Below are 17,684 nucleotides of genomic sequence, written 5' to 3'. Positions count from 1 at the left end.
TTGCATAGTCAGTCAAGTTACGTTATGGAAAGCGAAACAATAGAACTTAAACTATTAAGACAAGAACTTCCACTCGAAGACCCCTTCAAACTTCATCTCATCACATCTTGGCATTTTGTTTGTTAGTTAATATCTCCAGTGTAATTACAGTGTGTTCACCAAAATTGTTTTAGATAATTACATAGAAAAAAGAATAAAATCAAATTATTTTTTATATTTATGGAAAATCATCCATATTGAAACGCTAAAAAATTTAAGCCTTCTCACTATCCTTTCAAAAACTACAAGTATCCACTCTGCCCACGCACTTACAATTTGCATTTTGATTTTAATTTAAACCTAGTTTTAAGAAACTCCATTTCTCGTTTTCCCTCCAATTTTCGAGACATTTCGAGATCTTTGTCACCCAATTCCCTCAAGTGGGAATCGAATCTATAACCATCTTATTTTCAGTCAGACATCCCACTATACCACTACGGCATCTTTATTAACTTATTTCTTTAATTAAGAACTTATGTAATCTTCACATCATCCCCTTACCTTGTTGTTATTGTAGGTGATTGCATATAATAATTGTATATCATACAGAGGTTTATGATTAATGATGCCTCAATTTCACCTCAAGCGTCGCGACCTTGAAAAGAAATAAGAAGCTTATAATTTTGTCTCATATGGGAATGTCCGGATTATAATATTCTTTTAGATACTATGAAAAAAAAACCGATAACGTATTCCAATAGAATGTCAAATATTTAAATGAGACTGAATAGTATTATTTAATAGGCCCAGACGACTGTAAATAACGCGACTAGTTGAGAGTTCGACTTCACTCGAAAAAAAGAAATATTTAACACTTCAATTTCTTCGCTCTGGTAACGATTTTATTCATAAACAAAAGGTATACTTGTATGTAAATGTATTTTTAAAAAAAAAAATGAGTGAATGAGTTTGTTTATTAATAGTTATTTATTACATGATTTATTAATTAATATTATTAATTTAACTAATAATAGTAACTAATCTGGTGACAAGATATGGTGTTGAATTCACCATTCAACGCATAATGTCTTTAAAATTGTACAGAACGTAGGAGACAGAGTGCCTTAATATGTGACTACGCCTGCCCTGACGGAACCTAAAAGCAATATTTAAAATATGAATTAGCAATAAATGGTTGTCACCCTATACATAAGGTAATTCATCTTTTGCGACAGTTTAGCAGTAAAAATCTCGCTGGAAGGTGAGACATCCCGGTACAAGTGGCACGAAAGAAAACATTATGATAAATTGCCTGGAACATAAGAAGTGTATAAATATTATTATTTTTATATTATTATTGTTGGTCTAACCAAATTTAAGTGATTATAGCTCTCCAGGGTTAAATATATGAAATAAAATAAAAGACTTTTCAGATTTGTTAAGCTAAGTAAAACGTTGAGTATCGAAAACAAAGGTACCATTATTGTTGACTATATAAAATATGTGAAATTTTAAATATTTTTCACTGTCCTCCTTTTTTGAGCTCCAAATCAAGACACTCCTTTGTCCCCTGTCCGTCATAACTAAAATGTCGGAAAAAATCTTCTTGATTAACAAGGAGAGAAGAGAAGAAAGGAATGTTTTGATCGGTCAATCGACAGATTTCATCGCCGCATTTCGCTTTACATAGCGGGGAAATGAAAATTAATCATTCCCTAGTATGGAGATCGAACTCAGAACCATCGCATTTGATATAGTCATGTCCCACTGCGCCACGATGGCCTAATATAATAAATATATTAATAAAACAACTAGCAAATTGGTAATAACTTTATTAATAATTAGGTCTATTCATATTATTATAGTCAGGGTAATGATCGCGCCAGGTGCCTCCACTGATATGGCCTTTACCATTTACATTGGACGTACAGGACAGACGACGACACTGTAACGTGAAAAGTTTTAAGTATATATTAAAATGTTAAGGAAAAAATTCAACGTTACAAGTATTAAGTATAAGTTAAAATGGAAAATCCCGCTTCTTCATATTCCAGTAGGAATTTTAAGATGTTTATTTTTTCTTAGTGGAGCACCAAGACTGTGAGCAGACTTAGTAAGTAGTATCCCACTCTATCTATCTGCGCAAGTTATAGTGACTTACGTAGCGGAACTCAACGCTGTATTTTGCCTGCCAAAACGCAGAAAGATAAAAAATGACGTAATTTCTAATCCGATTTTGTACTACTGCCACAACAATGCCTTCATGGATATTTTCTCTAATAAACATCTCAAAAGAATAAGCCTTTTCTCTTTAGTTGAGAATAATAGAAAATATTTTTCATTTTACTCATAAGTCAGCTAAATAAGTAGAATTCATACATTTTAATTATGTTTTGCAAATACGAGTTATATATAGTCAGACATAAAATGATACTTACGCTAGCCTCGCAGCCTTCCCCGTGGCACTGAAAAATTATATATCAATTCTACATACGACCCAGTTAGAATTAGAATACAACATATTCAAAAGCTATGAATATGTTGGAGCTAACATTCTATTTCTCTTGTCTGTGCAATTTATTTCATATATATTTTTTTCCTTGTTTTAAAAACTTTGTTGTGAAATTGCCGAATCTTTTATTACTTTGGGTTTTCAATAAATGTCCATATTTTATAATTAATAAAGTAAAATCAAGAATTTTAGGTATTTTTTTGAGAGAGAAACTACGTTAAGAGAAGGAAGAGAAGAAACTGGATGTGAAAATATATTGAAAATAATGCTTCAAAAATACATTAGTTAATGAACAATAAAAGGCAGAAGAGAAATAACATACACGCCATTATATTTTCATTAAGAAATGAGAAGTTTAAGCGTCCGTTTGAAACTTCATTGTTTATAGCTCTAATAAAGTTTGAGATAAAGCTTTTCTTTTTCCACATAATTTTTTTTTATGTTTTAAGCTCTAAGCATACAAATTAGTTTTCTTTGCAGGTTTTCAAAATTTCTTAATAGTGAATAATTTTTTTCTGTTCCTATTAAGACACTTTCGTTCCCTACTTTCCACCGTAATCATGTTCACAGCAACATCATTGCCTGTGATGTTCACATCACAGGCAATGATGTTGCCTGTTGAGTGACGAAACTCAACGCCTCGGTTTGCCTCAAAACTAATCTTAACTAAATCACTACAAATATACGTATTTTATATAGATTCATATATTTTTATTCAATTTACTTACTCTGGCATCACAAGACAGGCCTTCGCACTGAAAGATAAGAAACAAAATGGAATTAAAAATAATATAAGTAAGCATTTTCTTCTTATGAAATAATAGAATAAAACATGGTTATCTTTAGGTTAATGGGGCTAAAATGCTTGAGTAATTCCCAAAGAGCGTCTATTTAAAAAGTGATATATTTTTTTATAATTTTTTTATGACTTGTATATAATAAAAGTCAGAATACGTTAAAATACTGTGAGCTTTCTTACTCCCAAAATATAGATATGTATTCATATTTTGTTATAAGCGATAGTTGTGGGTTCAATTCCCACTTGGGAGAATAAATAATTTCATTCCTCCGCTCTAGTAAAACAGTATTAGATTTAACATTTTTATTAAAATAATATTTTTACCTTTGAACTACATCGTTCTCCAATACACTGAAAAATAACTCGTTTTCATTCATTTATTCTGTATATTTTAAGGCGGTCGTAGCGCAGTGGCTCAGCGTGTATAAGCACGATGGTCGTGGGTTCTACCCCTAATTGAGGGAATGTATTATTTTCATTCTTCATTGCGGTGCGAATACACATCATACACAACCCTGTTATGCGGGAATTAATATATATTTTACTCAACTGAACTCGAACGATTAAGAAATATTTTAACAAATGTAAAACCTTTTGAACAAATAAAATCCTTGCAGCTTACTTTTTATCTCGATGGCATTTTCGAGCGCTTTAGCTAAGCTCGGTGTCTACAAGCTACATTCGTAAGCTCCGTTCAAATTGTAACAAAATAAAAGTAACCATTGTGACGCTAAGCATGGGGATTGTTTAATGTTTCTAAAATGAATTTAATTTAAAGTAAAAAAACCGTCGTAGCCCAGCACAGCGTATGACTGTAAAAGCGATCGTTGTGAGTTCGACTTCCACTCGGGGGAATGAGTTATTTTAATTTTCCCAGAAAATATCCCTACTACGGAGTGTCATGGCACTAGATACCTTCTGTCTACCGCGCGTATGTGGAATACAATGTAAATTAAAAAATGAAATAAAAATTGTACCATCGAGTAGCATCCAGGTCCTGAACACTTAAAACAAAAAATATATATATTTAACTATATTATTCTTCCACTTATAAATTAGAAAACTGGTATATAAGTCTATAGTATTACTTTAAAGATTACTTTGTAATACTTACAAAGCTGTTACACGCATAACCCACGCACTGCAAAAAGTAAAACATAATATACGATTATAAAGTTAATAAAATAAACATTTGTTACGTTTGTGGTACCAATAAAAAAAAACTAATATAATTACCCCCGCTCTACACGTATCACCTGAACACTGAAATGCCAAAGAAAATTTGTTATTTTTTGCAATATTTACAAATGAAAAAAAGGTTCATAAGATTCATTGTACTTACGTAGGTATCACATCCTGATTTTCGACACTGAAATTACAAAAATAAAATTAGACAGAAACTGATTTTAAGTGTCTCCATACTGTGTTTGTGTGCTTATAACATATTTAATAGAAATCAAACCTGTAATCATTGTTTCTATAGTCAGAGGCTTCCTGGCTGTACTACGACAGCATTTCTTTTAATTAAAAATATAAAACAAATTACTTACCCGCGCCTGGCAGCCCTCACCGCGGCACTAAAAAAATATTTAGAATATTACAAAATTTTACGTCACTAGGGTAACGACCCTACTTTAGGTTAAATATTTTGGTACACCTCAGTTTATTGTTCAAGTTTGTCATTATGTAAGGTGAAAGGAGAAAACATTTTTCTAAAATTAGCTCAAGTTTTCTTGGTTTATTTTGATAGGCGAAAGGATGTAGTGAAAACTTTATTATGTAGTGAAATTTACGCCTAGAATGGAAAATGGTCTTAATGGAACGGAGTGTCGTAATACTAGGTTCCCAGGTTCCCTTTGCCTACCCTGCTATGTGCAGAAAACATGTAAAAAGCTATAAAAAAATATTTCTTATGTAGACGATACGTTAATAATCGTAGTATACACAATGTTTCGTTTTTTTCGCCCAACAGTTTGAACATTATCTTTTATGTGTTATATATTCAAAAACTACTCTTGATTTTTGTTAGGAAAAGTTTTTTACGGTCTTTTTGATGTAAAGTTAGAAAAAATATTATAACAGCCCTTGAATATTAAATGAAGATAAAGTTTTTATAACTTGGCTTGAAGTAAAATAAAAAGTAAAATATATTATAATATATATGTAGTACTCGTATCTATTAAAAATGTACTATAGATTGGTACTATAGATTATTTTTATATTAATGATACTATAGATTAAATTGTTTATAATAAATAACCTAATGATTTTCTAATGTTAACATTTATTTTTATTTTCGATTATCAATTTTGTAAACAATTGTACATTTACAATTAACTAATACATTAATGCCTTATTGTACATTTCAATTTAAAATATAATACAAATAAATATATAACAGCTTATATATATGTATATTCGGATTCAAGAAATGACTCATGGTGTCACTTCTCCCCAAACCATTGTCAAATTCCAATTCGAAATTCAGCTTAGTTCCACTACTCGTTCATGTGTAAAAGACTCTTGACAGACTAATAGAATAACAGATGGACGGACAACAATGATTAAATACTACTCTTTTTTTGACGTACGAATCACGGACCCCAAAAAAGGGGCAAATAGCATAAATTGTGCAAAGTGGCATACGGTTTCCGCTTCGGCGAGCGAGTGAAACGTCAAGATTACATTTCATCGCGCTGGTGGTAATGAGGTAATACGTCACACGGACGAGAAAAGCCTCGTTTTCTCGTTTATGAACATTTTTAAAAATATATTTTAAATTACACGTATTTAAGGAAGTGGTGGCAGCTCCAATTTCCACAACATAACGTCGGCTACCTATATACAAAACATCACCAAAAATTGATTTATATTCTGTTTTAGATTTTTTTACAGATTAACTTTTTTTTTTCAGGACGACGAAATGACAGATTTAGCAGGTTTACTCAAAGCCGACTGACAATATATGTATGTCGGCTGTATAAGTTATAAAAAAAATGGTAAAATAATCGTAAAACAAAAATGAGTAATCCCATATACCTCATTGTCATTATTTCTTGCAACATTTTTACCCAACACCGATTCGTACGCCAACCAATCTCCTTGGCGTACATTTTCAAAATTCATATTTTGTACAACTGAACGAAGTATCGCGACCTCTGTTGTGAGAGCAGGTGCTGGCGGTTGTGTCTGAAATATTAAGGTTATATTTAAGTGTAGAGATTTTAAGGGAATTTTAAGTTTTTTGAGATTTTTTGACATAATTTGATAGATTGCTAAATGGTAAAATGTTTATTATATAACATTTTATTATTACAATACATACTGTAAAACTTGATTTGTCTATCTTATACCTACAAGTTTTTTTTTGTAAATACTTATATTATAGACATGGAAATGTTAACTTACTGTAAAACCTATACGTTCCAGGCTGTAATCTATTATAGGAACAAATACAGTGCCCTGAAAAATTATTAAAGTGTTTAATAATATTTTAGCTCTGCGTTAAAAAAATTAAGCCAAGTAAAAAAAAAGAGGCCAGTGGTGGTAAACGTAACAAGTTGTGGATTCACTTTTCACTCAAGGAAATGGATTACGATGTATTTTCATTCTCCTGCTCTGGTCCCGAGGCAAAGTGATTCCATGCTTGGTATTGACATTGTGTCGTCGCCATTCACGGTACACGGAACGCCTTGAAAATTCGGCGGAAAGTGGGGAACGGAGTGTCTTAACACTACATTCTCATACCTACTATGATATATGCGGGATACAGCATGAAGCTGAAAAATACGAGTCAATATAATAATTATCTACCATTGAAATCATTAAATTGAATGGTTGCTATTGCTATCAAATAAATTATATGAATAGGTACTTACATTAATGATGTATTCACGATTTCTCCCGTTCTTTGGATCCTAAAAAGAAAAATAAAGTTTCGTACGACGATATTATTACAAATATAATATGTAATATATTATAAATATTATCTTCAATTCTTCTATGTATAAACCTATTGTTGTGTTTATTTGTTGGTCCTTTTATACAAAGTTAACAATCTCTTAAAATGCTTGAGGTTTTATTTTATTATTTTACGCTAGATTTACGCTTTCTCCTGTACAGTACGGTAAGTGGAAAAATAAATTGCAAGGTATAGAATTACTGAATTCAAGCGCTGCAATTTGTCTTCTTACTAAAGTGACGAAAACCTGTTAGTGTCAAAAAACTCCGCTTTACGATCGAATTTAGAACATCGAGAGTGTTGAGAGTTACAAATTGAGGATATAAAACTAATTCAATAACCCAAATGGGAAACAAACCTATAACCGTCAACTTTCCAGTCAGCCACTGCGCTGGAACGGTTTCAATGAGGATATTAAAGTTATTATTAAAACCACATTACCGTAACTTTAGCTAATCCATCACTCGTCTCGTTCTGCAAAATGAAGTAATAATAATACTTTATAATACAAACATATTTTGTTTTCTTTGCATATTTAAAACAAAATCTTACTCAGCTATTCCAAATTATAACAATATTCCCACAGATAAAAAATATCCTATCCAGAGAACCTCATTATTCAAGATTTTTAGTAACTTAAAAAAAATAATTCATATTTTTTTTACCCCATCCGGGTAGGCACAAGGAACCTCAGGTTAAGTCACTCGGCCTTCACTACGCCTAATTTTCGAGACATTGCGTATTGAGAGACGCAACTCTACACTTCGTTTCTACACCAATGAGGAAAAATGAAAATATTTTATTCCCCCAACTGGATATCGAACTCACACTCATCGCGTTTACAGTACATGATAATATAATATCCGTGGGAAAATTTGTTATTAATTCATTAAAATACTCAGTTTTTGATTGAGTTATATACTTACAGAAGTCATTGGTACCCATTTAATAGGAGCATTGAAATCATCCTGACAACATAAATTAAGTAAAATTCTTATAAAAAATATTTAAAAAACTTAGACAACAAATATATTATATAAGTACCTATAAAATAAGTGGTTTGTTATTGCATAGTAACAAGACGACCTAATGAAAGTGAATTAAAAAGCAAAGACTTACATATTTTGGTAAAGATTGAGCAGTGTGATCCTGGACTTTTTCTGTTGTGGATAGCTAGTAAAGAAATTGTTTTTTTATTACTTCCATTAATGAAACATTTTTAATGTAAATATAATAAGGAATTTAAAGTATTGAAAAGACTAAGAAATTCAACAACAAACATTAACAATTTGTGGTAAATTTCTATAGAATATGCAAAATTTTACTGAAAATTTGTTTGAGATAATTTTCATTTTAAGCATGTGATATATTTAATTGTAATATATGTTACGCAAGACACTCACGTTTTGATTTTCAGCATTATGTTCTAGTGCCATTCTTAACGGGGGCTTTGGTTGTCCCGGTTGAAAATTTGGGGCCTAAGAGATGAGATAGTACAAATATATTTACTATGTTTTATTAACATAATTATAAAGAAATTAATTTAAAATTATCAGAGAAAATTATATTTATCCATTATTAAAAACTTACATTTATCTTTGCGAGTGCTATATCTGCAAGTTGTTTCCCCGTTAACTGTTTATAAAACATTAAAGTATTAGTATATTATTTCAATTTATATTTTCAACCAATCTACCTACATATTTAAAATGTATAAAATAAAATTCTAGTGGTTTTCTAGTAACCTCTGAAGATGAAGAGTGCCACTATTAAGGGTCTGGCTCCAGCAACATACCATATCATTATATGGTAGCATATTGTCACTTAAATAATGTATAGGTAACTGCCAAGTTTCTTGGTGATGTAATTGTTCGATCGGTGCAATAAAAGATCGACCGAAAAATTATATCATCATATTCGATCTAATAAAAGCATAGTAATAATATCTATTGAATTTACTTACAAATCTAAGTGGTCCTTGTTGAGACATAGGTGGTTTTAGTCTAGCAGGCGGTTGCTAATAAAAAATAAAGTTTTATTTTTTTACTTTCACGCTCTATCCCGCACATAGTAAGGTCAGCAGAGGAAACATGGGAACCTTACTAGGTTAATACTTTAAGACACTCCGTTCCCATGAAACATTTCTGTTCCTCACATTCCTCTGAATTCTGGAAGCATCACGTGTAGAGCATCTTATCTCGAAACCACGACGAAGAAATGAACATATTAAATATTTCTTTATCTCGGGTGGGGATCGAACCCACCACCTACTGTGTTAACAGCCGCACGCTTGTGTGCTTGTGTGTGCGTCGCTATACAGTCACGCTACTATCGCTATACTGCTGCTATGAATCTTTATCATCTTCTTCTTCTTTATCTCATTTTTTATCACTAACCTATTGAACGGATCTCCAGCCCTTTTAAAATAATCTCACAGGTTGATTAAATCAAAAGCTTTATCAGTCTACTCAAAGGGGCAGCTGCCATGTAAATTAGTGCAGAGGTGCGATTTGTAAACAAAACTCGACTACTGTCGTTGTTGACACCTAGTGGGCGCTGAGTATATAGTGGTTGCTTGTAAAGTTCACCCTTTATAGAATAAAAAATAAGGTTGCCCATATGTTTTTTTCTTCCTAATAAATATAGACAAGAGTGAGTGCTGGGAGAGGCGAGGAGAGACCTTGGTTGACTTTCGAGAACATTCTATCCTTGATACTGGCGGGAGGTTACGTAAAAAGAATGAGAAACCTCCGCATAGCTTGAGTATGTGCGAGTTGTTGATAGTGGACGAGGCGAAAGCAATTAAAAAATCTTAAGATTTGAATTTTTAATATATTGACTAACATTTCCATATTGAATGTAATGATAGAAATTATACATGAAAACAAAGAAAGAATAAAAGGTAAAAAATCAATAAGTCCCTTAAATGACCTTTGAATAGATACAAAGAAACCTACCTCCCTTTGGCAATTACCTTTTCACTTTCTGCCCAGTAGCCTGCCATCTATAATTAAAAATTATAATTATATTTTTTTATTTAATTATATATTTTTTTATTAATTAGAAAAAAAATAACAAAATAACTTACACCTGGACTAGGCTTGACAATAGGTCTCAACCCCTGTAAAGTGAATACAATCGAAAAATTACCAGGTATCTAAAAAATATAAGTATATTGTATATTTTATTATACAAAGTATGTAATAAAACACATTTTCAAGTATTTTTCTTACACAAGCTCGTACAAAATAAAATATGAATGAAAAATGAGCGGTAAGAGGGAAACCTCACTTGAGCTTTGAAAATACAGCACTAAAGATACTGGAGGTAGATCACGTAAAATGCATGAGGACCCCCGTAGGGCATGTATGAAGAGGTTGATGACAGTGGGTGCGGCGAAAGAGAATGCAGGGAATGTAGCGTCATAGCAGAGTAGATTGATGGAACCTGTGAATCTAGTTTTAAGATACTCTGTAGCCCAATAAACACTTCCATTCTCCACTTTCCACCCAATTGAGGCATTGAGCGTTGAGTGGCGGAACTCATCGCTGCGCTTTTCTTCGTTACCAAAACGAGAATATTAAGATTTTGAATATTTTATTCTGCCGAGTGGAAATCGAACCCAATAAAACTTAAGTACTGAAACAAAAAAGCTGTTAATTAGTAAATGACCAAAGTCGGGTTAAAGTTAAAAGTTTCATACTGCAAAGAGCATTATACGATTTTTGTTGACACTCACTAAGTTGATTTAAACTAGTGTAGACATTTTCTACGTGTATTTTTAGTATTAAAGCTAATAAAGATTGGATTTATAAATGTAATTACTTAGGAAAGTTCTATAACATTTTATTAAATAAAGTTCAATAGAGTACACATTACAAAGTGACCACACTACCAAATTCATAAATTTATTTTTAGCTTTTTTAAATTATTCTTACAGTTAAAAAACATATTAAGTTACTGTCGGATTTAAAATACATATAATATATATACATACATATATTATATGTAATTTTATTATCTATTTATGTATACTCACCGCATACATATATATACTCACCGCATACATATATATACCCACCGCATTTTTCAATCTCACGAATGTTGATTGGTCTGGAGGCGACTGTCAAATAGATAAATTATGAAATGACCGCCTGTTAACAACAATCTATATAATACCCACACACAGCTGGAAAGACAGAGGGAACCTAGTGATAAGACACTTCATTCCCCTCTTTCCGCCAAATTTTTCGATTAATCGAAATAATTATTTTAAAAAATATAATAAGCTTTTTTTAACAACTTATTAATTTGCTATAAACGGATTCACATTTTAGTTCATCACAAGAATCTAGTGTAAGAACACTCCGTTTCTGCTCTCTTCTCCAAGCCAAGACACTACGGATTAAGTGGCAGCGCTTAACGCCGCATTTTTTTTATCACAGCGGAGTAATGAAAATAATTTATCCCCGTGTGGGATTTGAATCCATAATCGATGAAAACCAACTATGTATTCGGAACACATATAATATAATTATAGCACTTTGATTAACAATGACTAAACTAATTTTAGTTTAAAAATTTAATTATTATAGAATTTTCTATTATAATTATTTTTTTTGGAATTCTATAATCATTGAATAAAAATAATTGAAGTTAGGTTATTAGATCAACTCCTGATGAAAAATATTTTTATTACAATTATTCAAACATTTTTTTTATAAGTATTATATAAGTGAATAATGTAATGAAATAATTTTCACATCAAAGAGAATGTCAAATAAAAAATCTTTATAATAGCGGCCTACTTTTATAAAATAAAAGTGAAAAAATGTTAAAGTAAACTAATTATACCTTTTTCAGGTTTCGCGACCATTGCTGAAAAAAAACAGAGTAAGTGTGAAAATTAGATGTTTCTAAAACAAAATTATGCTACAAAGAGGCCAAATAAATATATTCTTAAATCAAATATAAGAATCTTGTATCTCAACGATTTACATAATTTTGTTTAAAGAATAATGAATAATCTTACGATAACTTTCCGGAGGTCGTCATGCCACTGGAACACCAACAAATATTTTTTGTGAGAACTTCTTCATTTCAAATTTACATTACTTGTATCTCTCACAGTTTAATATATAAGATAGAAATTAATCTTCAATTACCTTTCAAGATTACCCCTTAATAATAATTAAAAACACAAAGAAATGAGACTTGCATTTAAATATAATTGTTTTTAGGGTTCTGTACCTCAAAGGAAGAAAACCGGAACCCGTATAGTATCATAATTCTCCGTCTGTCTGACAGTCGGACACGACCATCAAGACGGTTTATATTTGCTTAACTTAATATCATTTTTTAATATTGATGTAAAACTTCACACGAATTAACACTAAGTTCCCTCTAAGCGGCAAAAAGTGTGGAACCGAAAACGCAATTTTCTCAAAATCACATTTTTAACATTCATTCATCCATGCATAATCCGAAACGCTTCATGTTTCTTTTTTAACATGTATTATAGTATATACTTGAAATTGGCTGTAGATGGCTGCGCAGATATGATTAGGATTTTTTTAATTTAGACTTTTTTCTTCGCGAGTGAAGAATGCGCAAAAGTTTAACCCCAACTTCAGGGCGGTCACAACTCGATGACCGTACTGTAGATAGTATAAAGACCGTTCTAACTACAAAACGCACATTTCACATAAAACTATTCCCTTTGCCCCCAAATTGTTAACGCCTAACGACAGTTCAAAGTTTCGATTAAGGAAGTTTGTTACAATAAAAATAAATACTACGATCGTAAAGATTTTTTTTAACGTCTCGCTTTATCCGTCATAAAGAAGGGTAAGCAGAGGGAACCTAGGAACCTAATGTTAAGGACACTTCGCTCTCCCAATAAGACACTTTCATTCCTTTCCTTTCCATTCCATTCCCAATGATACCTTCTTACCTTTTCTTAAGAGTACTTACATCGTGGTCAGGATCATTTTCAGCATTTTCCTATAATATATTTTTATAATTGTCAAATTGTCATTTGTATAATTGTTTAAAATGTCTTGAAAATTCAGTAGAGAGTGGGGAACGTAATGTCTTAACACTAGTGACATACTACGTGAAGTGAAAAAATCAGTAAAAGATCGAAAAGAAAAAGATAAAAAAATATATAATACTTTACTTTTAAATCTGCAGCAAATTCCTTGAATTCCTCCCACTGGAATGATAAAATTAACTTTTTATACTCTGAAGAGTAAAAGTAAATGTAATAAACAACAGTCTACCACTAACCTTGTCAGCCTTCGTAATTCTATCGTCCTAGAGAAATGAAATTATTAAATTATCCTTTAATAGTATAGTATATACGATAGTGAGTTTGTTTGTTACGCTGTTACTCATAAACTATTCCACCTATCGTCACGATATTTATACACATATTTAAAATATATCTACATATAACCATACAAAATATTGCATACATAGAATATTTATAGATCAATTTATTTTTTCTTTTTTTTGGCTTCATGCTGTAGCACATTGTAAAGTAGGAAAAGAGAACCTGGGAACCTAGTTTGAAGACACTATGATATTTCCACTACTTCCAGTTCAAAGATACGTATTAGGAATCTATTAATATATGCTGACCATAATCAAAGTAGAAGGTTCGATTCTCATTTGAGGGGATTTATTTTCATTTTCATATTATATTTTATATATTTTCATATAGATTTCCACCAACCAATATAATATCTCGAGTTCACGCAAAAAGTATAGAAAAGGGCGTATTAACACTAGGCGGTCTCTGCCAAAACTAGAAATCATTTACAATAAATAAGGCTTACCACATAATCGAACTCATCGTACAGATCCTTGTATTTGTCTACATCATCCAAAGAGCTACGCTGTAAAAGGAAATTTAAATCATCATACCTGATCACATTAATGGAATCTACTTAGTGCACTCCGACCACACAGCTATACGCAATAGCGTAGGAATAAGGCGATCGTTATAATTGGTTTGCCCACCCCAGAAATCTTACAAGCCATAAAATTATCCTGTGAAACAAAAACAAAAGACGGTAATAATCTTTTAATCTTTTAGAGCTAAAGTCCAGGCTATTCTTAATATCTCTAGTTAACAAACCCATGTTCATACTTTGCCAGTGCTCTTTGTCAGAGCACTTCAACATTTTCAAGAGGTGCGGGTTCGAGTCCAATACTTATTATGCGTGATAAATGAATCTGAAAATAAAATAGATAAAAGAGAGAAGAGAAACAGAAGAGAACAAAAAATAACAAAAAGAACTTGTCAGGTAAATAAGAAAAAACGACTATAATTTGATACCCTCCATAAAATTTGGCATTCAAGCTTTATTTTGTCACTTCTCATTACTTTGATGTACGTATATGGATCGTTACTTAAGTTGCCGTACACCTGTCTTTGAGCGAATAACTTACAGTGAAAGTGTTTTAGACGTTAACCATGTACAGTTTTGACGTTCGACTTTGCTTGAAAAAACGTTTTATTACTTTTCTTTTACGTGTTATTCTGTAGAGGGATAATGCGTGAAGTTGCTATATTTTAAGCTAATAATAACTAATTGAATTATAGCCCTATGGATAGAATATATATCCCTATTCGAGGGAAATATTTGCTTTCATTTCGTTTCGTTCTGGTAAAAATACTTTTGTTCTATAATATTTTCTAAGAGCATAAAACTTCTCCTTTACAACTTTGTTAAGATCGATATTTGCATACGGATTGGAAATTTAGATGTTGAGTAAAAAGGATGACAACTCTTATTTTTGAAAGCAAGATTCTGAGATTATTTTTTTGTTTAAGGAGCCGAGTATAATAAAGACCTTCAAAATTAGACGTCTACAATGAGTATATGAAGAGAATGGGTGAAACCAGAACACCCCATGGTGTGCCAATGGGATAGAGAAACCAAAGCAGGCCAAAGGTTAGATGGATTGACAAAACTTAAAAAACTCTGAGAATCATATATTGAAAAGGAAAAGCCAGAAATAGAAAATAATGGAAAAATATTCTGGATCAGACCAAGGCTTACCCACAGCTGTAACTCCTTAGACGGAGGTTATGGTAAGGAAACCAAGGGCGGCGTTGGGTTTCGCCACTTAACAATTGCAATATCAATTTTATATTTGAAAATCATATTAAAATCATCCACAAGCTATATAGTCAGTAGGCTACATTATAAGCTAATAATAACTAGCTTTGTAATTTAAGCCCTATCGATAGATATTAGTTTATCATCGAGGTAACCTAATTATAGCTAAACACAATTACGCGTCTAACCGGCTGCCATTATCGCGCTATACTATATTACTATACATTAATTAAATAATGTTTGATCTTGTAAATTTCATCTAATATTAATTTCTTGAATAAAGAAAAATAAGATGGTGTTACGGGCACAAGCGGGTGACTGTGGCTATTCAATTCCCTTTTGGGGATGTATATATAGTTAAATATTTTTATATCTTTACACAAAATACGACGTAAGGTTCTGTTATTGAAAATGGGCCAGAAAACTAGGTTATATTTCTGCTAAAACTGATACAATAGTAATAAATTAAATATTTGGTAGCCGTATCATAAATGATGACACATTCATCACTCATCTATGATTATTCATCGTAGAGAAACATTTTTTATTAACATTTATCTTTCGTTATCATATATCGTTATTGTATGATAGGTTTCGGTATGGTAGCATCGTAGGTTTAACCTACACCTTCGAGACAATGGTCATATGAAAATAAGTAAGAGTTGTGTATGACCCATGAAATATTCTAAAAATAGAGTACTTTTTTACATTCAAGTTGTATCCTACACTATTTGTGAAGGCAGAGGGAAAAAGAAAAAAGAAAAGTATTAAGGCACTCCGTTCCCATTAACACACTTTTATTTCCCAGATTTCCCATGTGTCCCTGCGCCACGACTGGCCTCACAGTAGTATCCAAAACTAAAAGATTTATTTAGTAATTCTTTAGATTAGCACGGTCAAACAAACGAACTCTTCAGCTGTATAATATTATTATTAGTTTAGAAGAATATACATACATATATACATATATATAAGGAAATTTTATCGCACGCCACTCGAGGCAATACACTCAATTAGGAGTGAAATTAATCACACGATCGAGGCGATTCGTGTCAAACAATTGGAACCATAATTGCCCCCGGGCCGCGATCCAGATGATATATTACCTACATAAATTTATTTATTTTTTATTGTTTATCGCAATTATTATTTTTTATTTATATATAGAAAATAAAAAAATTAAGGCCGTCGTGAAACAGGGGCACAAGCGTGTGACTGTAATGACGGTTGTGGATTATCAAATTACTTGTTTCTCTGTTCTTTTCCTAATTTAATGAATTAATTAATGAATTATTATAGATCGATAGATTCGATCGATCTTTTTTATAGCTTTACTTTTCACAGATACTTCTATTCGTCACATTCTATCGAATTCAACGCATTCCGTGTTGATACTTAATTTAAAATAAATTAAAATAAGCATAGGTATATAAATTATAATAATTGTTAATCAAAAAATAGTTCATTTAAAAATATTTTTTTCTCACTTTATTATAGCGTTCTTCATTCATACGTCCAGGTCGTTTAGGAGGTCCCCAAGGACTTCTATATCCGTGATTCTGAAATAAAATAAAATTTATATACATTACATATATTGAGGCCAGTCGTGGCGGATGGGAATATGTGTGCGACTGTAAACACTGCAGGTTGTGGGTTCGATCCCACTCGAGGTAATGACATATTTAATATTTTTATTAATCACTAGCGGCCCGCCCGTGGGCTGTTGGGGTTCCACATGAGCTGCTCCAGATCTTCATTTTTATTATATAGACAGAAAATGCTTGTTATGATGATCAACTTATACTAAGATGCTATATTTATATCTCTTAGAGATTATACTTTACCTGCCCATACGAGTAAGGAAATTCAGAATGTCTTTGTCCTAAAACACTACATGAAAACAATAAAAGAAGACCGACGAACATATTGCTCGGTAGAATACTGATAACGTTATCCGTAAAATGGAACTAATTTCTAATTACCGTTCAAATTAATAGATAAAGGTCTAAGCATAGTACTTGAATATTAAGTATAGACATGGAATTTTTTTTAGGTTTACGCTGTATTTCGCATATTGAAACCAGAGAGGACCTGAGAACTCTTTGCCTCGTTACCAGAGCGACGAATTGGAAATATCGGAAGTGGGAATCGAACCCACATACCTCGCGTTTACAGTCACATGCTCGTGCCAATTTCTTTCAGTAGGTATTACTTTAAGCAAATAGTGAACTGTAAGTGGTTAGCCGTATAGATAAACAGACAAATTTACTATCGATTTGGAGCGGAGTGTTGCAACACTAAGTT

The 17,684-nt window shown here is 31.7% G+C and overlaps 1 protein-coding gene across 1 annotated transcript; it reads right to left on the bottom strand.

Moving 5' to 3' along the window:
• Positions 1-1,813: 1,813 nt before the first annotated feature.
• Positions 1,814-17,305, bottom strand: LOC146540914 (uncharacterized). Its single transcript, XM_085191970.1, has 29 exons — positions 17,225-17,305; positions 16,868-16,939; positions 14,091-14,150; positions 13,540-13,566; positions 13,430-13,465; positions 13,225-13,254; positions 12,284-12,310; positions 12,106-12,129; positions 11,333-11,374; positions 10,340-10,372; positions 10,226-10,255; positions 9,215-9,268; positions 8,842-8,886; positions 8,655-8,729; positions 8,371-8,424; positions 8,178-8,219; positions 7,693-7,725; positions 7,169-7,207; positions 6,699-6,752; positions 6,330-6,479; positions 4,841-4,867; positions 4,633-4,659; positions 4,527-4,553; positions 4,405-4,431; positions 4,268-4,294; positions 3,615-3,641; positions 3,220-3,246; positions 2,418-2,444; positions 1,814-1,924 (listed from the first exon to the last, which is right to left on the bottom strand). Exons 1-29 carry the CDS (start codon positions 17,303-17,305, stop codon positions 1,814-1,816), a joined length of 1,335 nt encoding a protein of 444 aa, XP_085048096.1.
• Between the last annotated feature and the right edge of the window lie 379 nt (positions 17,306-17,684).

This window comes from Heliconius melpomene, chromosome 1 (genome assembly GCF_056956725.1).
Source record: "Heliconius melpomene rosina isolate 202511_hmr_F chromosome 1, ASM5695672v1, whole genome shotgun sequence".
In the NCBI taxonomy this organism is placed as follows: Eukaryota; Metazoa; Arthropoda; class Insecta; order Lepidoptera; family Nymphalidae; genus Heliconius; species Heliconius melpomene.
The sequence above is the reverse complement of the archived record's forward strand: the minus strand, read 5'-3'. Positions and strand labels throughout refer to the sequence as shown.